The sequence below is a fragment of the Oryctolagus cuniculus genome, chromosome 11 (genome assembly GCF_051225735.1).
Source record: "Oryctolagus cuniculus isolate XC-2025 breed Fujian yellow rabbit chromosome 11, ASM5122573v1, whole genome shotgun sequence".
NCBI classification, from domain to species: domain Eukaryota; kingdom Metazoa; phylum Chordata; class Mammalia; order Lagomorpha; family Leporidae; genus Oryctolagus; species Oryctolagus cuniculus.
The window spans coordinates 7,515,182-7,540,332 of NC_142877.1; the positions used below are offsets into that span (position 1 = coordinate 7,515,182).

At 44.1% G+C, this 25,151-nt stretch overlaps 1 protein-coding gene across 15 annotated transcripts in view; it reads left to right on the forward strand.

Annotated features, from left to right (window-relative positions):
• BCAS1 (brain enriched myelin associated protein 1) overlaps positions 1–25,151 on the forward strand; it is a 114,815-nt gene that overhangs the window by 48,290 nt on the left and 41,374 nt on the right. For 8 of the 15 annotated variants that reach the window (XM_017350466.4, XM_070051667.2, XM_070051669.2 and 5 more), the window contains exons 5-7: positions 20,126–20,281; positions 21,257–21,301; positions 23,706–23,840. In XM_017350466.4, coding sequence (XP_017205955.3) covers positions 20,126–20,281; positions 21,257–21,301; positions 23,706–23,840 — 336 coding nt within the window. The remainder of the gene's footprint in view (positions 1–20,125; positions 20,282–21,256; positions 21,302–23,705; positions 23,841–25,151) is intronic. The other 7 variants (XM_051832663.3, XM_017350471.4, XM_051832661.3 and 4 more) reach the window with 1 other exon arrangement.

Consider the following 25,151-nt stretch of genomic DNA (forward strand, 5'->3'; position numbering starts at 1 on the left):
ATTAAAATCGGGAGAGGGGGCAGAGTCAGGAAAGAATTTGATGTCATCTGAACATTCAAGAAAAGGAACGTGACTTTTCTTTTCCTTTGTACCAGGGCAAATAATTACTTTTTTAAAGATTTATTTATTTGAAAGGAAGAGTTACAGAGAGGAAGAGGCAGGGAGACGGAGAGAGAAGAGAGAGAGAGAGAGAGAGAGAGAGAGAGAGAGAGGTCCTCCATCTGCTGGTTCACTCCGCAAGTGACTGCAATGGCCAGAGCTGGGCCATCCAAAGTCAGGAGCCAGGAGCTTCTTCCAGATCCCCTACGCAGGTACAGGGGCCCAAGGACTTAGGCTATCTTCCACTGCTTTCCCAGGCCACAGCAGAGAGCCAGATCGGAAGTGGAGCAACCAGGACTTGAACCGGCATCCATATGGGATACTGGCACTGCCGATGGCTTTATCCACTACACCACAGCGTCAGCCCCAGGGCAAATAATTCTTAGAAAGTCTGCAGCCTAATTTTGGCAGCTCTCAAGACCGTTTTCTCACTATTGGGAGGTGTTTGTTAAACAGATGACAAACAAGTGCTAGGCTGTGAGTTGTTAGTTCTTGCGTTTTCACTGAATTGCAGAGTTTTTTTTTTTCTTCTAATAAATGTGAAATACCATTATCCTCCTGGAGGTTATATACTTGGATCTAATCACTGAATAGAAGAATTGTCCACGAACTCGTTTTGCTGGAAGTCACTTACCCTGGGACTCACTCCCTACCCATCTTCGTCAACAGCAAACGTGGTTTTCCATTTTCACAGCTGACCTCAGTGGGCTTTATTTCAGACGTGATAACGTGTACATCCTAAGGAACATCCCCCAGGCTACCACTGCTGCCCGAAAGGAAGAAGCAGAAGGCCGTTTCTTTGCTAAATCTCTACCCATTGGAGATCAGGTTGACAAATGCACTTAGCCCTCAAGTAGAGGGATTGTTGAGAGAGAAATAGAAAACCTTTACTCACAGTAAACAGTGTGATTACTTTCCTGGACAGAGTTCTTTCCACCCTCCCTCAATGACTACCAAGAAAGCTGGTTTGTTGAATCTTACAAATGCAACATCCCTGTAACAATCAGTGGCTGTGGATTTACGAGGACCTGCCATGTATGTAAAAGTTCTGTGTTAAACTTCTGCTGCCAAGATAGGAGTTTTTAATACCCTGAGGTTACTACAGAGTAGTAAGACCAATGATGTTATTATTCACAACAATGTCATGGTGGACATTGAGGTCTACTGGTTCAATTAGTGTAAGTGACCAAAATTAACAATATTGCCTACCTCGTCCCCAAAGGAGGCAGGGAAATAGATAAGAACAAAGGTTTAGATTTATGTTATATAACTTAAATTTCCCTCTTAGAAAACATGCTGGATGGGGCCAGCGCTGTGGCACAGTGGGTTAAAGCCCTGGCCTACAGCGCCAGCATCCCAAATGGGCGCCAGTTTGGAGTTTCAGCTGTTCTACTTCTGATCCAGCTCTCCACTAATGCTCCTGGGAAAGCAGTGGAGGATGGCCCAAGTGCTTGGGCTCCTGCACCCATGTGGGAGACCTGGAAGAAGCTCTTGGCTCCTGGCTTCAGCTCAGCCCAGCTCTGGCCATTGCAGCCATTTCCGGAGTGAATCAGCAGATGGAAGATCTCTCTCTCTCTTTCTCTCTCTCTCTCTCTCTCTCTCTGTACCCCTCTCTGTAATTCTGTCTTTCAAATAAATAAAACAAATTTTTTTTAAAAAAGAAAAAATGTTGGAGCATGATGACAGTTTAGTTGATAAGTTTATGTCATATTTTTTCCTTCTGAACTTTCTGATAATTTTTTAACTACGTGGATCACCAGAAAGTTTATTTCAAGCATATACTTTGGCAACACAGAATTATAAAGTTTTACATCACACACGTTTTTGAATGAGCCGTTCTGTTTAAGAATTATTGAGAAACAAACAAAATTTTATCTACAGGAATTTCAAAGAAAAAAATCCTAACACTGTTTAAAGGGAAAGCTTCTCCTGATTATGGCACATCCTTGACTGGACGACATAAGAGAGGATGATGTAGAACTGGAGACTGACACGTGACGGCATCCTCATATGATTTTACATGGGAAAACCAGGTTTTAATTTGGAATAATTTGGATTTGGAGTCATTCCTTTTGGGTAAAAAATGTTCTCTGCCTTCCTGCCCATATATATCTTCTTTCATCAAATATGGGAAATTGAAAATTGCTAATAGTAGCTATCTTTCAGCAATGGAATAATGGGACTTTTAAAAAATTCTTTCTTCATCTGTGTTTTCCAAAATCTCTTTAGTAAAAGAAGCTGCGTGGTGAACTGCGTGATGACAGCCACATCATTTCCTAGTTCCTCCACTAGATGGCGCTGTGAGGCTGAGGCATCCAGACTTGTATTAGAAATTGCCATGGGCTGCTGGCCCCAATGGCTTCAACACAAAAGGATGTTTCTCCCAAGAATTCCTGAACCATGCAGTCCAGAACCATGTGGCAATTCCTTGTTCAGAATCAACATTGGCTTTAAAAATATACTTGTACTTAATGTGTTATAATCCTAATAGGATATCAGAAAGTTTGGTTTGGATGGAAATTTTGAAGTTTCAAATTTTAAAAAAATTTTATTTGAAAGGTAAAAAAAAATATTAGAAAAGTGAAATGACAGAGTGAGAGAGCCAGAGAGAGAGAGAGAGAGTTCGTCCATCTGCTGATTCAGTTCTCAAGTGCCTGCAACAGCCAGGGCTGGGCCAGGGTGAAACCAGAAGCTGGGAACTCCATCCTGGTCTCCTATATAAGTGGGACATGAACCATCATCCGCCGATCCCAGCTGCATTGGACTTGTGGAATAGCTGGGACTCAAACCAGGCTCTCCAGTATGGGATACAGGCATCCGAGGTCAGGTTAACTCTCTGTGCCCCAACACCTGCTCCTTGAAGCTCTTTCCTAGTTGACTTTTCCAATAGTTTTTTGCCATTTGAGTTATTTACCTCCCTCTTTTTCCCATGGGTTTAAAAGATACAAATGCACTTTTATCAGTTAATATGAACTGGATAGAAATAGTTGAAAAAATAGAATATTGCCTGTATCAATACATTTGTGACCCTTTAAGTGGGTTTAAACTTTATATTTAAAAAAAAGTTAATTAAAAGAAATCACAGTCTGCTTAGATTTTATAATTCCACAAAATATCTTAGTACAAGGGGTCTTCAAAACATTTATGGGAAATGCATATTATGAAATCAGTATGCATGGATTTTAAAAAATTTTGCCAAAATTTATCTTTTAATTTGATTTTCCCACCAATTTTTTGAGATACCCTCATATTTGGTCTTATTTGTTCCTTCCTACTGGTTTATTAATTTGCTTTCCTTTCTCGGCAAATTGGAGAACAACCCATATTGGCAAAAATCAGCCAAACCCCATTTTCCCTCCTGAGTCTGACAGGGGCTTCCTGGGGGGGGTGGTGTTCTGTGCAGAAGGAGGTGGAGACTTGGGGGTCCTCCGGAGACCCTAAGTGCCGGGCCAGTGGAGGCCTTTGTGCTCCTGTGACTTCAGGGGAGGGGAAACCCAGTTTTCCCTTTCTTCCCAGGCGACTCGCAGCTCAGATTTCCAACAGATGGGAAGGAGTGGAGTCGTGCTTTTCTGTACCAGTCAGCATTTTTCAGACAGACAAATTTTCCTGTCTAAATCTGTGCTTGAAGCCTTGATTCTTGGCATGAAAATTGAAAACGAAGCCAGGAATGCACCCTAAGGAAATGTAAATGAGGTAGCCTCAGCACCACCAGTCCCGGACGGCTGTTTGAGTCTTGATCCTCCCGTTCACCTTACGTTTTCACTTCCACGTTGCAGCCCTCGCTTAAAGGAGCCTGAAACCCAGGTGAACATTTCTAGTGGAAGGAAGGTGCCAGAAGTTCCATATGGGCTTTACTAGACAATTGAATTAAGAGAAGGCAGCGCTGGTTTTCAACATGACAAACTGATCACGCAGCTAGTGTTTCTGTCTGCTTGCTCTTTGAAGCCAGCAGAAAGGAAAAATAGAAGCTGCTTGCTCGGAGATGAAGACAGAGCTGACGCTGTGAGCACCTGTTTCCTTAAAAGGCGCTTGCAGGTAGCTCCTAAGGAGCATCTGTGCTTTGGTCTTTAATGTCTGCTTGCTGAGAAGGAGCCAGGGGCCTGATGAGAACAGCCAAGACACACTTGTGGTCAAAGACAAAGACCACTGGAGACCTAGGCTGCAAGTGGGTGGCCTGAATACTGGATAGCTCTCTCAGTGACTGGTCTGACCCTCTGGATTTTGTTGAAAATTTCTTAACTAGTCTTGCTCATTGTTTAGAAAGATTTATTTAATTATTTGAAAGGCAGGGTTACAGAGAGAGAGAGAGAGAGAATTTTCCACCTCCTGGCTCACTTCCCAAACAGCTACAATAGCGGAGGCTGTGCCAGGCCGAAACCAGGTCTCCCATGTGGGTGGCAGGGGCCAGAGTACATCCCCTGCTGCCCTCCCAGATGCACTAACAGGGAGCTAGGTCATAGTTGCAGCAGCCGAGGCTGGAACAGGCCCTCTGATACGGGATGCTGACCTTGCAGGTGGTAGCCTAGCTCACTGCTGGCCCTCAAATTTAGTTTCAATCTTGATTTTAACAGGTTAATGAATTCACCCAACTCAAACAAAAAATTAGAAAAATATATACTTATCCACCAGTGCCACCCCAATAATTACTGTTTGTAATGTCTCCTTCTAGGGTTTCTTTGGCCATATGCAAGCAAATAAAACATGAATTCTTATTCTTTCTTTTGTACACACATGGTATTATAAAATGCACCCTACTCTACTGCACCTTTTCTTTTTGTTACAGCACTTTCTGTATCTGTCCATGAAGAGCTCCCTCGTTTGTGATACCTGCAGTGTGTTCTGAATGAAGCCTTCAGGGCTCATTCAACCAGGGCCCTAGGAACCATCCGGCCCTGGTTTTCAGACTTCTGCCGCTAATGGCACTGTAATGAATAACTTCATATGTCTGTTATTTCACCCATGTGTGGAGTTAGGTTGAGAATCAACTCTTAAAGAATTGCTGGATAAAATAAGACATTCTATTTAAAATGTTGGGGCAGAGGATGCTGTGTCCCCGCCCCCGCCCCATCAAGAGTGAGTTGATGTACCCTTCTACCAGCAATATGTGAGCCTTCTTCGCCCAGCCTTCCAAATGTGTGTTTTTTGTCAACATTTGGAATTTTTTATTTTCAGTCTTTCTTTTCATGGCTTCCGGATTCTTAGTTATAAGTGCCAAAGTAAAAAGACATTTTCCATGTTCTCTTCTAGTATTTTAATCCATTTTGGTTTTACCCTGGTGTAGGATTGAGTTGTGACACCATGTTAATCTTTTCCCCAAGTGGGTGCTCTTTTGTTGTTGCATCTTTCGCTACAGAGACCTCCATAACTACCACAGATTTAAGGTGGCGCCTTTACCGTGCACTGAATTCCCATATGCCTCTGGGTATAATGGGTTGTATGGCTGATGGTACCTAAGACAGAAGGTACATAGCAGGAAAAAGGACAGAGAAGAAGGAACTTGAAACAGAAAGGGCCTTCCTTCCTAAGGGAAGGAAGATGAGCAAATCAAAGTAGCACAGAACTTACATACCCTTTGCTTCTGAAATATTTTGAGCCTGGGCTTAAATCCCAGCTCTACTGCGTGACCTGGGGAAAGTTCTTTATTCTTGTCAGGCAGCAACTTACTCTCCACTGAAATGGCTAGTATAAATAGTGCATTCGTCGTGAGATGCTTAGGAAGTTAGATGAGGTTTCTTTTAACTATCCTAGCATTGGGCCTAACATTTAAAGGGGGGGCATTTTTGCTACTGTCAGGGACATTGTCTTTTTTCATTGCACATGCCTCAAATCATTCAAGACTGTAAAATATCCCCTTGTATGGCTGTGGGCTAATTGTGCCCATCACTACTAATTGTGTTCATTATTCAGCTGTTCCAGAACTGTCTGACTTTTTCATGGTTCTTTTTTTATTTTTTTTAAGATTTTATTTATTTATTGAGAGGCAGAGTTATAGACAGAGAGAGGAAGAGACAGAGAGAGAGGTCTTCCATCCACTGGTTCACTCCCCAAATGGCTGCAACAGCCAAGCCTGGGATGATCCAAAGCCAGGAGCCAGGAGCTTCTTCTGGGTCTCCAACATGCGTGCAGAGGCCCAAGCACTTGAGTCATCTTCCATTGCCTCCGGGTGTATTAGCAGGGAGCTGGATTGGTAGTGGAGCAGCCAGACACAAACCAGGACCCATATGGGATGCCAACATCACAGGCTGAGGCTTAGCCTACTACGTCATAACGCTGGCCCCTTTTGTAGTTCTTATCTGTCGTTCTTCTACTGCTAAACTATAAAGATTTTAAAAAATCCTCAATTTTTAAATTATGTAGATTGACCCACAATCCCTTTACATGATGTTACCTGGTGGTAAAATCTTGTAAATTGTAGTGCAATATCACAGCCAGAAAATTGGCATTGATGCACTCAAGAACAAGCCCATCACTACCAGGGCCCAGTGCTGCCCTTCTATAGACATAACCCTTCCCTCTAACCACCTTCTTTTTCCTAACTCCTCCTGGAAATCACTAATGTTCTCCATTCCTGCAGTTTTGGCATTTCAAGAATGTTATGTAGGCCGGCGCCGCGGCTCACTAGGCTAATCCTCCACCTAGCGGGGCCGGCACACCGGGTTCTAGTCTTGGTCGGGGCGCCGGATTCTGTCCCGGTTGCCCCTCTTCCAGTCCAGCTCTCTGCTGTGGCCCGGGAGTGCAGTGGAGGATGGCCCAGGTGCTTGGGCCCTGCACCCCATGGGAGACCAGGAAAAGCACCTGGCTCCTGGCTCCTGCCATCGGATCAGCGCGGTGCGCCGGCCGCAGCGCGCCGGCCGCAGCGGCCATTGGAGGGTGAACCAACGGCAAAAGGAAGACCTTTCTCTCTGTCTCTCTCTCTCTCACTGTCCACTCTGCCTGTCAAAAAAAAAAAAAAAAAAAAAAAAGAATGTTATGTAGGAGCCGACAGTTGACACAGCGGGATGCCTGTGTCCCTGTATCCTGCATCAGTGTTCTGGGGTATGAGTTCTGGCTCCATTTCTGATTCCAGCTTCCTGCTAATGTGAACTCCAGGAGACAACATTGATGGCTTAGGTATTTGGGTTCCTGACACACACATGGAAGATCAGATTGAGTGCCTGGCTCCTGGCTTCCATCTGGCCCAGCCCCAGCTGTTGCGGGCATTTAGGGAGTGTGTCAGCAGAAAGAAACTCTCTCCCTCTCTGTCTCTCTCTCTGCCTTTCAAATAAAAAATTTTTTAAAAGAAATTTTGGAGTAGCAATTAAGATACTGCTTGAGAAACTTTAAAAAATTATTTTAAAAATGGTTGTATAAATAAATTCATATCATATATGCCAATTTTGAATAGGCTTTTTGTTTGTTTGTTTTTGACAGGCAGAGTGGACAGTGAGAGAGAGAGACAGAGAGAAAGGTCTTCCTTTACCGTTGATTCATCCCTCAATGGCCTCTGCGACTGGCGCGCTGCGGCCAGGGCGCTGCAGCCGGGGCGCTGCAGCCGGGGCGCTGCAGCCGGTGCACCGCGCTGATCCGAAGCCAGAAGCCAGGTGCTTCTCCTGGTCTCCCATGGGGTGCAGGGCCCAAGCACTTGGGCCATCCTCCACTGCCTTCCCGGGCCACAGCAGAGAGCTGGCCTGGAAGAGGGGCAACCTGGACAGAATCCGGTGCCCCGACCAGGACTGGAACCCGGTGTGCCAGCGCCGCAGGCAGAGGATTAGCCTATTGAGCCGCAGCGCTGGCCCTTGGACAGGCTTTTAACTACTCTAGATAATTCTCCAGGGATTCATCCAGGTCATGGAATATATCAATAAATAGTATTTATTTCCTTCCTTTTTCATTGTTGCATAGGATTCCACACCATGGATGCAGCTCTTGGTTGAATCATTTATCCATTGAAAAGCAATTGGGCCATTGTAAATAAAGTTGCTATCAATGTTAATTATGAATTTTTATGAAAGGTACCTCTTCATTTCTGTAGGAGAAGTGCCCAGGAACGCAGTCAGTGGTTTGCATTGTGGGACATGTTTAGTTCTTTAGAATACTGCTCTCTGTCCTGGCTGGCTACATCATTCTACTGCCACCAGTGATGGTTGAGTGATGTGGATTCTCTGCATCCTTGCCAGCATCTCATGGCATTGCTGTCTTTCAGGCCAGCCATTCTGACAATTCATTGTGGTTTTAACGTGAGTTTCCCTACTAGGTAATGTAGGTGAACACCCTTCATGTGCTTGCCTGCTGTCTGCAAGTCATCTGCAGTGCAATTGTCTCTGTGTCTTTGGCCCATTTTCTAATGGGATTGGTTTTTTGTTGTTTCGCTGTTGAGTTTTAAGAGTTTTTTTTTTATGTATATTCTATATACTAGTCCCTTGACAGATTTGCAACCTGCAAATACTTTCTCCCATTCTCTAGCTCCTCTTTTCATCCTTTTAACAAAATTTTTCACAGAACAAAACCTTTTGATTTTGAAAAATTTTTACCTATCACTTTTATCTGTATGGGTTGTGCTCTTGGAATCAAGTCCCAGAATTTTTCTCTTATTTTATTCTAAGTTTTGTATTTGAGATTTAAAATCTGTGTTTCATTTTGAGTTAACTTTTGCATAAAGTGTGAGATATAGCTTGTGGGTTTTTTTTCTCTCTCTCTGTCAAATTACTCTAAAAGCGTTTGTTGAAAAGATTCTTTTTGGAGCCTCTGCTGTGGCATAGTAAGCCAAGCCTCCGCCTGTGACATCAGCATCCCATATGGGCTCTTGTTCAAGTCCCAGCTGCTCCACTTCCAATTCAGCTCCCTACTAATGGCCTGAGAAAGCAATGGAAGATGGCCCAAGGGCTTGGCCCGTTGCAGCCATGTGGGAGATCTGAAAGAAGCTCCTTGCTCCTGGCATCAGATCAGCCCAGCTCCAGTGCTGTGGCCATTTGGGGAGTGAACCAGTGAATGGAAAACTTGTCTTTCTCTTTCTCCCTCTCTGTGTCCATAACTCCGCCTCTCAAATAAATAAATAAATCTTTTTTTTTTAATTTATTTTAAAAAAAAGATTCTCTTTCCTTCCTTGCTTTTACAGCTTTGTGAAAAATCAATTGCAAATATTTGTGTGGATTTATTTGTGGGTTCTCTAGCCTGTTCAATTGTTCCATGAGTCAGTGTCCCTTCCCATGCCACTCAGCCTTGCTTGCAGTAGCTGTGGTGTGGCAAGACTGCAGCGTACCATACTTCTTTTTTAAAATAAGTAAAATATTCATCAAGAATTAAATGAGCTTATGGAATGTGATCAGTACATGTAGGACACTCAGGATGGATATAATAGTACTACTCACACAAAGTTAAATTTCACTTCAAAAAATCACAAAAGAAAAAGAATTCTGTTATAACAAAGTAGTATATTTCATGCAAGATCCTAATCTTCCCTCCCCAACCCCACTTTTCCAGCAAATAAAAGCTTCATATAACAAGCCTTGACAAACCAGTAAGCTTATTCTTTCTGGGGCTACTGTTGTGGTGTAGTTGGTTAAGCCACCACCTGCAACACTGGCGTTCCATAAGGGTGCCAGTTCAAGTCCTGGCTGTTTCGCTTCCACTCCAACTCTCTGCTAATAGCCTGGGAAAGCAGGAGAAGGTGGTTCAAGAGCTTGGGCTCCCACCCCCCACATCCAAGGTGGGAGCCTGGGATAGAGTTCTGGGCTCCTGGATTTGACCTGGCCACGCCCCAGCCATTGCAACCATCTGGGGAGTAACTCAGTGGATGGAAGATTTCCCTCTCTCTCTCTATAGCTCTTTCTTTCAATTAAATCTTTTATTTTAAAAACGCTTATTCTTTCTACTATATTCTGCTATTTTAAAAAAATTAGCTATTCTAATGACTTTGACTTTCCATATAAATTTTAGAATGATCTTCTCTATATAGGATATCTTGCTGAGATGTCAATAGTAATTATTTTAAATTTGTATATAAATTGCACATAAATTGACATCTTTGCAGTGTTGAGTTTTCCTGTTCATGAACACTGTATGTCTAAATCATTTATTTAGATCTTCTTTGATTCAGTATTGTCTAATTTCTAGCATAAAAATACTGTGCATTTTGTTAGATGAGCCCTAGTATTTCATTTTTGCATCATTACATATGGTGTTGTATTTTTAAATTTCAGTAACCATGGGTTTGTTCTAGTATATGGATGGTTTTTGTATGTTTATCTTGTATCCTTCAGCCTTGCTGAACTCATTAATTGTGGGAGTTTCCTATTGATTCCACAAGGAATTTGAAAATAGTTCTGCCCTCTGCTACTAGGGACAGTTTTATTTCTTCCTTTCTAATCTGAATGTACTTTATTTTATTGCCTTATTTTACTGCCTGGAACTTCCAGTACTTTGTTGAGTAAGAATGGTGAGGGATGACATCCTTGCCTTTTTCCTAATCTTAGGGGGAAAACATTCAGTCTTTCTGAAATAAGGATAACATTAGCTCTAAGATTTGTTTTGTTTTGTTTTGTAGATAGTCTTTAAAGTCCCTTCTATTTAGGACATTTATTATGAATGGATGATTGCATTGTCAGATACTTTTTCTTCATCCATCATTATGGTTTCATTAGTTTTCTTCTTTAGTCTCTAAATACTGTGTGTAAGATCTGTTGACTCTCAGCCGGCGCCGTGGCTCAATAGGCTAATCCTCTGTCTAGCAGCGCCGACACACCGGGTTCTAGTCCCGGTCGGGGCACCGGAGTCTGTCCTGGTTGCCCCTCTTCCAGGCCAGCTCTCTGCTGTGGAGGATGGCCCAAGTCCTTGGGCCCTGCACCCCATGGGAGACCAGGAGAAGTACCTGGCTCCTGCCATCGGATCAGCGCAGTGCGCCGGCTGCAGCGCGCCGGCTGCAGTGGCCGATGGAGGCTGAACCAACGGCAAAGGAAGACCTTTCTCTCTGTCTCTCTCTCTCACTGTCCACTCTGCCTGTCAAAAAAAAAAAAAAAAAAAAAAAGATCTGTTGACTCTCAAATATTGAGTCAGGTTTGCAGACCTGTAATAAACCCTACTTGGTTACAATGTATACTTCCTTTTGCTTATTGCTAGAATACATTTGCTGATATTTTGTTAAGGATGTTGGCATCTCATTGTTCTTAGCATCCTCTGTCCTTCTGATGTTATCAGTTCTGCAGTAACAGTTGTTTCTTCAAAGTGATCATTTTTATTTTTACTCTCTCTTTTTGTTTCTGTATCACTCTTTTTTTTAATGCTGGAGCTAAGAAATTAGATCTTTATTTATTTTATTGATTTTTTTAAAGATTTACTTATTTATTTGAAAGTCAGAGTTACACAGAAAGAGAGAGAGAGAGAGAGAGAGAGAGAGAGAGGTCTTCCATTCACTGGTTCACTCCCCAGTTGACTGCAATGGCTGGAGCTGCACCACTCCGAAGCCAGGAACCAGGAGCCTCTTCTGGGCCTCCCATGTGGGTGCAGGGGCCCAAAGACTTGGGCCGTCTTCTACTGCTTTCCCAGGCCATAGTAGGGAGCTGGATTGGAAGTGGAGCAGCCAGGACTTGGACCGGCGCCCATATGCGATGCCGGTACTGCAGGTGGAGGCTTTACCCCTCTGTATCAGTGCTGGCCCCTCTGTATCCGTCTTACTGGAGGTTTCCACTGATTCTTCCCTCTGTCTCTTTCACTGGGCTTTTGGGTTATTGATTTATATAGATTTTTGTTTGGCTTTGTTTTTCCTGTTGCTAGAGTGTCAGCTCCCCGAGGACAGGGACTGTGTGCATCTCACCGATATCAGTATGTCCTTTCCTCATTCCTCGTAATGTTGTCAACAGATCCCCCAAATCAGTGATTCAGAATTCCAGCCTCATCCCAATGTCAGAACTCCCACTTCACGTGGATTCTAACCTTCATCCCGGTTGCTTATCCCAGTTCTTTCCAGCAGCAAGTCCGGAGCCTCCCATGACCCATGCATAGTGAGTTCTGGCAGGGGAGGGTTGGTTTTTCTCGCTCTCCCTCTGTCTGGTGTGTGAGTCCAACAGGGAGGGGCGACAGGGAAAGAACTCAGTCCGTTGTGAGCACGGCCTCTGGGAGGCATGAGGGAGGGCCCTCCGCATCTCCACAGCTTCTGCTGCTCCTGGATCCCCTGTGCCCTGTGCCCACCCCTTGGGCAACGCACAGCAAGACTGCTGCAGCCGGATGACTGCTTCTGAAGCTGGCGCTCGGCACTTTTCTCCTGACCGCCTTGCTTTTTATGCCCCCAGCCCAGCTAGAATGAATAACTTGCCCCCAGCTCATCCTCTGCAGCTTCTCCACGCTCCTTTCACCGTCACCACCCCTCCCTCCCCAACAGCTGCACAAGACTCAGGCTCTGTAACCCAGGGCGAGCCTGCTTCATCTCCCAGCCTTCCCTCAGCCTCTGATTCCCAAGCTGTTCCCCACCTTGGTGCACATTGGAACCCCTGGGAGCTCTAAAAATGTGGGTGCCTGAGCCTCCCCTCCGGAAGTCTAATTCCACTGTTCTGGGTGGTGCCTGGGCCTTGTTTTTTTTTTAAATAGCTGCCCTTATGATGACCACATGCAGCTAGGCTGAGGCCCGGTGGGTGGGTGCAGGTCACCTCCTCAAGCATCTGTGGCCCCCTGCTGCCCTGTATCCCTGTATCCACGAGATCCGCTGAGTGCCAGGGAGAAGCACATGATGGCTTCGTCTTGCGAACCTCGCAGCTCACCACAGTGCTCAGGAATTGAAATCATAAAAGCAGCTAAGATTTATTGGATGCTGACTGCAGGCTGCACATTGTTCTAAATCCTCTGGAGGAATTATCTCATTTACTCCTTTATGTGGCAGGTGGTCCTCGTTATCGACTTTTACAGTGAGCACACCAAGACACTGATGTGAGGATAATCCCCAGACTCGCAAAGTATAGGGGCAGAGCAGGGGTTAGGTCAGGCACCGCTGGCTCCAGAGCTCCTGTGCACACTGGGTGGCCTCCTCACAGTTTGGCAATAATCAGAACTCCTCCCCCTACACACGCAGTGATTGAACGAAGATGAATAAATGAATGGATGGAAATAGCTTGTTCCTGGACAAGATCTTATTTAGGCCTAGTGGAGAATTCCTCACTCTGGATTTATCTCTTGAACTACTTTCCTAAGGGCTCATCTTTGATACACCTGCTCAATTATTTATGTAATATTTTTATTTAAAATTTTAAGATTTCGCTTTATGTAAGCAAGAATAGTCACACTATTAGCGATTCGACACTAGAAATATTCTTGTAGTGCACACTGTCAGTTCAGGCACTGTCAGAGTGCCGTGAACGGGGTGGTCTAGAGACAGTGGAAGCTGGCTTCCCATAGTTCTGGGTGCTGCAAGTCTGAATCCGAGCACCAGTATGGCAGAATTCTGGGGAGCCCCGTTCTGCCTACAGGCTGCCAGTGCTTGTCTGTGTCCTCCAGTGGCAGAAAAACTACAGTGCTCTCTGGGTCTCTTTCATTAGAGCACTGATCTCACTCATGAGGGCTTTATCCCCATTACCTAAATCACTGCCCAAGGCCCCAGATCCTCACACCACAATAACGCAGTTGGGGTTTCAATGTGTAAGTGTTGGACACACAAACTGCATCCTCAAAACACCCCAAAAGGCTAATGTCACAGTCGTGTACTACCTAAAACAAAAATCTCCTCCCTGTAGGTGTACCAATGCTCATCTGTTATTAACACATTTTTCAGCCATCCTTCTTATCAACCAGTGTAACAACTTGGATCCTCAGTACTCTGTGGAATTATGAAATGTCTACTTCATATTGGAATCTGTTTAAGATTATTTTCATGAAACACAGAGCAGTAGAGATAGAGAGAGTGAGAGAGATCTTTCATCCACTAGTCAATTCCCTAAATGGTCACAATAGCTGGGGTTGAACCAGGCTGAAGCCAGAACCCAGGAACTTCATCCAGGTCTCCCACATGGTGGCAGGGGCCCAAGTATTTGGGCCATCATCCACTGCCTTCCCAAGCTCATTAACAGGAAGTTGAATCAGAAGCAGAGTAGCCAGGACTTGAACCGACCTTCTGAAATGGGATATCAGCTTTGTAAGCTGTGGTTTAACCCACTGTACCACAATGCCAACCTCAAAACTATTTTTTAAAGATATATTTATTTATTTTGAAAGGCAGAAATACAGAGAGAAAGAGATGGAGATACAGAGAGAGAATCTTCCATCCTCTGGTTCACTCCCCAAATGGCCACAACAGCCAGGGCTGGGCCAGGCTGAAACCAGTAGTCACTAGCTTCCTCTGGGTCTCCCACATAGGTAACAGGGGCCCAGGTACTTGAGCCATCCTCCTGTGCTTTCCCAGGCTCATTAGCAAGTTGGATCAGAAGTGGAGCAGCCGGGACTTGAACTAGCGCCTATATGGGATGCCGGCACCACAGGCAGCAGCCTTACCTGCTACACCACAGCACTGGCCCCCAGAGCTATTTTTTTTAAAGTGCTTCTCTTGCAAAGGAAAAACACTTTTAGCCTAGAATTAACAAGAGAAACTAACAAGATGGTTATGGCTATGGCTTTTACTTGCTTTCAGTTTTACAAAGCTCCAGCTCTTTATGAGCCCTTTCACGGGAAGCTGGTCTCTGGAAAGAGTCCTGGGGCTGAATGGAATCCTTGTGGAATACATGCATTATTTTTTTAAATATTCGCCCAAATGGGCTGCATGCATTTTTGTAGCCACTCTACAAGAGCCTAATTTTTCAGGCAGACCATTCATTCCAGGCTGGGCTTTGGCATTGGGCTGGTCTGAGTACATAAACTAAGTGCCAAGTGAGTGCTGAAAATAACAGAGAGAGATAGAGCCTTGAGTGGCATGGCTTAGAAAGACCTCAGCGGGAGAAGATAGACATGAGTGACCCCTGAGGAATGGATGTGCCCAAGGAGGCCTGGCATGGGAAGAGACGGCAGGAGCTGAAGAGCAGGCGTGAGGCACGGAGGGTCAGGGAGGGGCACTGGCTCCTTCTCACCCACGCACTCAGCAAAGGCTGCTCACAGAGGTACTCTGCGTCAGGCACTGCAGGTCGCATGGAGTGTCCACTGTTTCCTTGCTGCTTTAGCCAACATTTACTAAGTGCTTCTAGAGCAGGCATTATGCTAAGAAATTCACGTGCAGTATTTCTCATGAAAGCTCGCCATAAATTATCTGGAGTTTGGTTTATTATTAATGCCATGTTTGATGAGGAAATTGTGTCTCAGAGACGCTAAGGCCCAAGCTGGTGTCCCTCAGATGCAGGAAGTGGAGCTGGGAGGTGAGCAGAGTCCACCTCTGCGGCTGGAGCTTCTGTCATCTACTCGATCCTGTTGTGAGTGAGACCGACACAGTGTCTGTCCTCATCGAGCTCCTAGCTGAGCAGGGAGTGCTGATGATGGTGGTTCCATAGGATGGGTTCTGAAGAGAGGGGAGACATGAGAACAAACAGCAGTGCTAATGAGACTAAGACCTTGTTTCCAAAAATCACTTAATTGAATACCAGTCTACATAAAAAATGAAAAGGTATTAATAATCAATATCCAGGCCGGCACCGTGGCTCAATAGGCTAATCCTCCTCCTGCGGCGCTGGCACAGGAGTGCTGGATTCTGTCCCGGTTGCTCCTCTTCCTGTCCAGCTCTCTGCTGTGGCCCGGGAGTGTAGTGGAGGATGGCCCAAATGCTTGGGCCCTGCACCCACATGGGAGAACAGGAGGAGCACCTGGCTCCTGGCTTTGGATCAGTGCGGTGCGCCGGCTGCAGCGTGCCAGCTGCAGTGGCCATTGGGGAGCAAACCAACAGAAAAGGAAGACCTTTCTCTCTGTCTCTCTCACTGTCCACTCTGCCTATCAAAAAATTAATAATAATCAATATCCATTCATTCATTTAGAAGTAATGCTCATGATCATATCACACTAATCAATATCACAAGGCATAAATTATACCTGCAGTTAATTTTAGGACAAAATATCAGAAGTGAGAGATATGCAGAGAGAAGCCCAGAAGTCTACTGGCAGTCCTCCTAGAATATTGCTTGTCCTGATCAGGGTATCCATTTGAGGGAAATGGTGAAGGCTTGGAAGGAAATACCTGAGAGGAATAGAAGTATGCACTTGGCATTTCCAGAGGGCTGGAATGCTGCCTTTTCCCACTAGCCAGGCTGGGGAAGCTCATTACTCACCAGGCCCTCAGGGCTCAGGAGGGTATTTTCTCACCAGTTAGGAAAAATCTGCTCCCAGGATGAGACACTGCTGTGGTCCTGCCTGATAAATCTCAGAGCAAAAACTGAAAGGATCAATCTGTTTTCAAGGGTACTCACTGCATCCCAGAACAAAACTCAAGACTACAGGAGCACGGAACTATTCAGGAAGACAGAACTATCCAGTATCCAAACAAGCAAAACTTACGATGTCTGGCATCCAACCAAAAATTACAAGGGCAGCAAAGAACAGGAAATGTACTCATGATGTGAAGAAAGCCCAACTGAAACTGACACAGGTGTTAGAACTGGCAGAAAAGGGCACTGAAAGAATGAGTAGAAATAGACTTCACACTTTAGAAAGCTAAGTAGAGACAAGATGTATTTTAAAGCTTGGAGACTCCAGTCACAGAGTAGCAGCACAGAAGAGGAAATGTGTAATGCCGATTAGATCAACACACAACATGCACATAGATTGAGTTGCTACCCTGTAGCCCATAAATATGCAAAATTATTGTTAATAAAAATTTTTTTAAAAAATCTTCAAACTTCCAGGATGAAAACTCCAGAGTGTAAGGGGAAAAGCACACTGGATGAGATTGACAGCAGATTAGACAATGCAGAAAAAACATGAGTGAGTCTAACGATGTAGCAATAGAAACTTTCTGAAAGGAGACATTGATGGGGAAGGGGAGGATGGGTGGGTGGAGAATTTAAATGAAGGGAAAAAACCATCAATGAGCTGTATACCTCCAAGCAGGCTTGCCTATGTGGAAGAAAAATATATGCAGACATAATGGTAAAACTTGATGAGACCAAATCATTCACTCACTCTTAATTATTGAGTGTCCACTATGTACTCAAGTCTATGATGTGAGGAAACACAAAGGAGGAAAAGAACAAAAATGCTCCAGAATGACCAAGTCACATCTTTATTATAAAACAGGGTCTCTGTGAGCATTTCAGGCATAGAAAGCCAAGACACTGTGGCAAAAAATGTTCCACATGTAGGCTCTCTGTGAATGAGACCCCAGTGGAAAGAAGTGGCCATCAACGAAGGAGGTACTTTTCTCTAAAGGGAAGAGAGAACTCCACTTTACTTATGGCCTTTTCTAAATATGGAAGGAGATTGTGGATTCAAAAGGCTTCCATAGCCTAGGCAGCTTATGTCAAGAGCCTTGGGTGGTCACTGATGTCATACATAAGAGTGTTAATTGTTAAATTAACAAGAGGAGTCACTGTGCACTAACTCCCCATGCAGGACCTCTGTCCTCAATGAGTTGTATTGAGAGTTAACTGTGAAACTAGTTCTCTGTTTATGTGTATGCAAATTATTGAAATCTCTACTTGGTATAGAGTTGGTCTTCTGTGTACAAAGTTAACTGGAAATGAATCCTAACGGAGAATGGGACTGGCAAGGGGAGAGGGAGGAGGAGTGCAAGGGTGGCCAGAATTGCTATATTCCTAAAATTATACTTACAAAATTTACATTCCTTAAAACATAAAAAAAGAAGTGAATGGACATTTAAAGAAAAAAACAGGGTCTTTCCATCTCAGTACTCTTGCCCCTTTGGGCAGGATAATTCTTTGCCGTGTGCATTGTAGGATGCTGAGTGGCATCTCTGGCTTCTAGACAGTAGATAGCCTCGTTGTGACAACTGAAAATAGCTCCAGATAGTGCCGCATATCCTTGGGACAGGGGAGTGAGTGATGGACTAGACGTCATGGACGCCAGGGAAATGAAATGAGGCCTATAGCAACAACAGCCTATGCTGGTACAGAGCCAGCGCAATTTAAAGCAGTGGTCAAGAAAAGAGCTCAATGGAAATGTGACTTTTGTAAAAAGCTTGTAGGAATTAAGGTACCCGGCTCCCGGCAGGCAGAAGCTCAGGTGCAAAGGCACTGAGGCAAGAGCCCACTTGGAATAATCAAAGAACAGCCAGAATGCCACTGGGACTATGGTAGAGTGACCAAGGGAAAAAACAAAACAAGCTGTGTGACCTTGGACAAGAAACCTAACCATTCTGAGCCTCATTTCACTGTTTGAAAAACTGACAGTTGTAATATTTGTCTTGGAAAATTATTATAATGATCAAATGACACATATTTAATGTACTATTTATACTGTTGTTTGCATATGACAAATGAAAAATACTTGACATTATATATTATTCTATGTTAGGATTAGTAACCTTGTTGAAATTATATTAGCTTACAAAACACAGGGCACTAGAATTGCTTAACAAATAGTCATTAAATTTAATTAAATTGTTTTTCAGTGGTTCAATCCATATCGGTTTACACTAGGCTTCCAAAAGTTACCCACCCCAGAAGAGGGAGCGACCAGTCTGGGGGGTCTGGGTGCAGGGCTGCCATGTTCCCTCTCCACTACTGGAGGAAGTCATAGAATGCTCAGAAATGCCGAGTTTCCTGTGGCTTCTCCCAGCTCACACACAGAGCACTGTTAGAAATCCCTGTGAAGAAACATGAGAGCTTCCTTCCTCTCTCCTTTAAGTCAGGGGAGAATGGGAGAGTGCTTTGAGGAAGGCCTTGGGATGAAGGAAAGGACCAAGGGGTTTAAGGGATGGAGCGAAAGAGATAGGACGCACAGACCAGGAGGGAAAAATTGAGTTAACTTCCCTTGCTCCACCCACCTCCAGACAAGCTCACCATGTCAACCCACAGTCCCTGGGCCCTGGCCTGTCTTCCCTGGACATGTCTGATGCAAGCACCTGCCACCTCTGACAATGAACCCAACAACTGTACAGACCCAGACATACCTGCTGGACCTATTTTGCAAGAGTGTTTATCAAGTGATAAAATTTGCATATGTGTCGAACCACAAATTTCACTCATGCTAATTTTTCCCAAGGAAATATCAACACACAGGAGTGATTGGAAATGGAAGTGTGCATGTCCATTTTAACACTGCCTGTAACACCCTAGATGGAAAACTATCAGGACCATAAGTGAGGCTGAAAGTAGCTTTGATGTGTCTGAAAAACTCAAAGAAAGCTGGCCAGGAAGAATGGAATGAAGAAGAGAGTACCAGAGAGAGGCTGGAGGCTTAGGCCTGGGCCAGTCCTTGTAAGACATAGGAGAGCCTGGGCCAGAACGGGGCCCTGATGCTGAGGACCACAGGGAGCCGCTGGAGGCTGGTAAGGATGGGAGGAAGAGGTCTGTTGAGGAAGGAATAGGTAGAAGGGGCTTGGAGCTCAAGCAGCTGGGAAGGGGACTATTGCAGGCTTAGAGTGGAGATGACAGAATCTTGGCTCAGGGTTGTAGGGGTGAAGATGGGTCACAGGAGACACATTCAGAATGCACCCAACCTTCCTTGGTGTGCCCTATCCATCCCTTGAACCAATAAACTCCCAAGTGAGATCCTTAAAACAGAGTAACAGTGATGCCCCTCTGTGCGCACTGTGGGAAATCAAATAGAGGCGTCCCTGAGGGTAATGTACAAACCCTTGAACACGGGGGCCACACCGTCGGGAAACAGTGGCCTCCCACACAACCTCTTTGCAGAATTGGGAGAAAAGTGTTTGTGTTCGGAATACAACACGCACCGCTGTGTTTATCACCCTCAGGCTCCAACCATTGCCCCTTCAACCAACTGCAGATGCTGTGTTACACAGCAGGGGGAGGGAAGGAAGAGGGACTCGCACAGGCCTGTGATTGTTCCGCACGCCCGTGGGCAGAAGAAGTATGGCTGGAATTAGGGGATAAGGCTGAAAGGGGCGCAAAGCAAAACTTACTTTCAGAGTCTGCTTTCAACAAGTTGCAGCCGTGAAAACTCTGTTCTGCTCTAGGACGCAGCTGCTGGCGAGGAAGAAGGAGAAGAAACTGGAACTTTGAGTTGCTCTGTCCCTGGCGACCCAGAAGAACCAGAGGCTGCAAAGGCAGACGCCCAGACAGCAGACACAACTGAGATTAACAGCCCCATCATGAGTTTCTTTAAAACCCTGGTGAGTAGTTTCCTCACTTTCCCAGAACCCCCTCCCATTCTGTTGCCCCAGTTTGTGTTCATTCTAAAAATAGTGGGTTATTATAATAATAATATTATTATATTATTATGTTATATTATATTATATTGTTATATAATAATGACCTTTACTGGGCCATTATTATAATGGGTTAACATTATCATTTTAATGCAGCTGGAACAGGAAAGAGGGACAGGATCCTACATCAGGCTCCCGGCGAGGTAACTTCTAGAGTTGGAAGCCCAAACTATGCACCATGAGCCACATTGTAATGGAATTCTATTGCCATTGGTTGGCTTAGGATCACTGATCATAAATATAACTGGAAAATAACCCTTGAAATTGCTGAGCCATTAAAGCAGGTTTGCCAATCAAATGAGAAGTAAACCCTACAGAGAGCACTGTCTGTCCCGATACCTCTGAAGTCTGGCCCTTCAGCTTGCATGAGAGTAGGGGCCGTGCCTCTGCATTGCTTGCTCTTCTCTGACCTTGTAGGTCAGAGCCCCCAGCCTGGCACGTAGCAGACCTGGAAACAGAGCTGAATGAATGAATGAGGAGCTAGCCAAAGGTGCTGGGGCTGTTTACAAACATCAAGACTAAACTCAAAAGATAAAATGAAAACTAGTCAAGGGACCGTGCGTGGTAACCAAGCGTTGCGCATGTGTGTGGAATAAGAGCAGCAGAGAGTGGAAGTTGCTGGCCCTCAGGAGGTATTTATGCGTCTGATCAGACTCTTAGTGAATGTCCAAGGTCTGATGCATTTCATTATAAAATAGCAGTTTTGTTAACTTTTGTATTACCCAGAGGTCCTTGGGTTTCTGCGAAACAGTAGTAGTTCTCATTTCCCTGTTGATACTTACGGAGAAGTGGGCCGCCGTAAAGAACCATGTGTCTGGGAACTAGCGACCATCCTGAAGAGCTGTGGTTCTTAACATTGTGTTTTCTCAAACGTTTAAGGTTTCACCCAACAAGGCGGAAACAAAAAAAGATCCAGAAGACACGGTAAGTAGTTGGAGGTTTGTGTGTATTTGGGTTTGCACATAGAATTGGATTTGGATTTGTGCCTGTTTGTTGCTTGAATTATAGCACTATGACACACAAGTCATATCTATCTGTACTCATATTCATATAGGCATATAATTTAATATAGTTAGCAATTTAGTAGTCCTGTTAGATGTCATTAAAATATTTTGTTTAGATTAACACTATTTTAATAAAAATTTCAGTGGGAAGCCTGAAAGATAGGTTAATTCTGGTTCAATATTGTCCCAATAGCCAATTTCTTATGTAAAATTAAATAGAAGATTAATAATTAAATCACGATCTCTGTCTTTTTAATTGTATTTAGAAAGACACAGTGAATAGAATGGAAAAAAACACTCCATTTTAAACTAGAAGAAAGCTGCTGTTCTTTTGTTCTTTAAAAAATATGTTCTTTTTTTTAATGTGATTTGAAAACAAATAAATCCTTGCTGCAAAGGACATTGATGAAATAAACCAGTTGCCAGGGGACAGGCACCAAGGGCAGGGCCGAGCAGAATTAGGACTCTGGAGAGGCTAGATTTTTCACTTCCTCCTAGAATTTCAGCCAGTTCCCCTCAAAATAAATTTGACTTGGAACAATCTTTTCTCGAGATGTTTTCCCTTCACACGTGCCAGAACCGGTGGCCTCTAGTGGAACACGTGGTTTGAATTTCAGGGGACCCATAGGAAAGTTTATCTCGGTGACGGAGAAGTGTCTTGCATCTTTTTTTTGATAACTCAAAGTGCTTTCAAAGACACTGGGACAAATAATGGCTTACCCAGCTCCGTACGCCTGCTCCCCACGTGGGTAGGAGCCCAGTTGTGGGTAAAGCATTGCGTTTTACTCTCCAAAGAGCTGCATTTATGTCCACTCTACCCCTCCTCACTGTGATTTTTGATAGTGGTGGAATCCTAATCTGCCAGAACCTAAGTCTCCAAGGCTATGAAAAAAATGATAAAAATGATAAAAATCCTCTCTCCCAGACCCCAGGGCGGGGAGGGGCTTGTAATTTGTAGAGTGCTGTTCATGTGCAGGTGATCCCTTTTCCATAATCATGTGTAAGACAGCTGGAATGCCATGATGACGTGTGTGCTACGTTGATTGCTTCCTCTCAAATTTCTTTTCCCTTTGGAAAAAATATATGACTGAGGCATCTACGTCCATTTTCCTATAAAATTGCTCATTTGCCACAAGGCAGATAGGGTCAAGTTCAATGAATGATTGGGTCAAAACATGTCTTCTTTTGGTTCTGTGTTTTGCATTGTTGGAAGCCACACAGCATAAAAAGGTATCAAAAGTGGGGTGTGGGTATGTTACGTGGTTTCCCAAGTGGCCTGATTCACTCTTTTGCTTCACTTGGTCATGGATCAAAACACTTCCTCGTCTCAGAAGGGAGGCCCCAACTGAACCTACCTCACTGAAAAAATTTCATTTTCCTGCCCAGAGAGCAGAGGGGCCCTTGCTAATGGACCTGGGTCTCCGAAGCAGGTTTCGTGAACGTAGACATTTCACAACACCCACAGACAGGCCTCTTTCCTGCAAACCTGGTTCCCGTACCTTGCTGCTTTGACATCTCTTCCTGTGCTGGTTACAGTCTGTACTCTCTGTCCCTACACAATTTCTAGCTGCATTCCCAGCACAAACTCTTGCAAATTTGTACCTTGAACCAACAGTCCTGAGTGGCTGTAGCTGGGCTGTTTCAGTTCCAGCCTCCTCTGGTGTCAGCCGAATGGACTGATTCACACCAGAAACTGCCATCTCGAAACCCACGGGAATTGGTGTGGGTGGTAACTGCTTCCATTAAGCTCCTAACCCTGAGTCAGAGATGATCAGTTTGAGACATGAACACCATTCAGTGACAGAATTTGCCTTGACTCCAGTATACAAAAATAAATTGTGTGTCTGCAGACATCTTTTTCTTTCCCTTGTGACAAAATCATTTAGATATTTTTAAACTATCAAGTAGGGACTGCATTATCTTTTTTGTTTGGATATTTTAAATCATGTAGATAGAGCTTAAATGTCCTGTTAATTGTTTTTTATTTTCTTTAGCAGAGAGTGGTGTTGAGTTTTGGGTTTTTGGAGGGGAAGTGCTGTTGGCCATTTGGCTTTTCTTTTGTTTTCTGAGATGCATTAATCTGGTTCATTGAAATAGATCACCCAGTTGAAAATCAATATGTACCCGAAATTGACTATGAATATTCTGTTTAGCAAATTGTCTTTGAGCATTGAAAAAAGATAAGTATCCACATAGTGTTCCATGATTGGGAGATAGGAGTGGTAGGCCAGCAGTTCATTGTCACCGTACATTAATGCATTTTAAAGCAACATGGATTCTGTTTAATGATAAAGTTCTAAGGTGTGACTGCTGTTGCTCAAAAGGCATCCAAAGCAGAAAGTGTGTGTGACGGACACGCTGGTCAGAAGACTTCCGAGATCCAGGCCAAAGGCACCAAGAAAAAGCACCTGGATAGCCCCAGGCTAGGACTCGCCTTTAGAAAGCTCTTTAGGCATAAGGTCTGTATCTTGTTCACCCAGGAGAACACAAAGAACCCTGGTCTTCACCTCCCTGAGGCAGGTGTCACCCTGTGCCTACCCACTCCGTGTCAGTGAATACGGAGCTTAGAGGGATTGGGATCGTCCAAGGGAAACTAAATCAGTGTGGTGAAGTCCCCGAGTCATAAACCTCTCAGACTGGTTTCTCTGAGTGTGGACCAGGGTTCTGTGATTGTGCCTTCCCACCCAGCGTTTTCCAGATGTGGGTCATTGCATACCACTGACACTATGTTTATTAGATATGCTATTATTTACTTAGTATTTTTAGAATGAAATTGCTGATTTCCTATTTCAGTGTACCTTTAAAAACTTTATGTTACATCATAGATAGACAACTATATACCTTCAGAAGAAGGTAGCCATTAATATGGCTAATAAAAAAGATATTATGTTCTAGCTACCTTGTTTGTGGTAAGCTCTGATTCAATTGCCCTTTCTAGCTTTATTAAAAGGCAGCTAGCCAAAGGTAGGAAAATGTTAAAGACACACCAGTACCAGACTAAAACTTTGCTCAGAATGTTGTTAGAAGGATTGAATGAAAAATGGAAAGGAAAAGTATTTTCACTGTTTGAAAGTTACTATCATTTTCCGTGCAATCTAAAATCGTTTTTGATCTGCCAGTGGTATGCTTCCTCCACTTGGGGAAATACTCTTCTAACCTCAAGATAACATTTTTATCTGTCTGTGGTCTGTTTCATCCATTCACAGTATTAACTAAGCTAACACTGAACCCAAATAGAAGCCCAGGAGGAGAAAAGCAGTGAATGGAGGCAGAGCGAGTTATAGCTCCATGTCCCTGGCAAGTGAGGGCGACACTGAAGTTCCTTTTGGAACCTGCCTTCTTTGAATGTCTAAGGAGTCGCCAGGGTTCCTCTGAAACCATCATTCAAAAGGATCCCTGAATTGGATCTGCATACTGGAAAATTTGTTGAAAGCATACACCATTCTGCACCAAGTTGAATGACTGTATTTAAGAAACTTCCCCAGCTGCAAGATGCAGTCCCCGGATTGTGTATGCAGATAAAAGCTCCATACAGGGGTCTCATAGTTGATTTATGTTTGCATAAACAAATGATGCTATGGAGACACCAGTTTCTGTACGAGCTTATTTTGTCCTGTAAAGAGAGAAGGCTGTAGAGTGATGGGTAATACTGCAGTGAAGGAGGGATATTCAAAAAGTGGTGTGATTGTGTATGGGCCACAATTTAGTAACTGCTGGTGATGGATCTCATACAAAAGAATCTAGTTTAACTCCCACTGGGAGTTTCTATG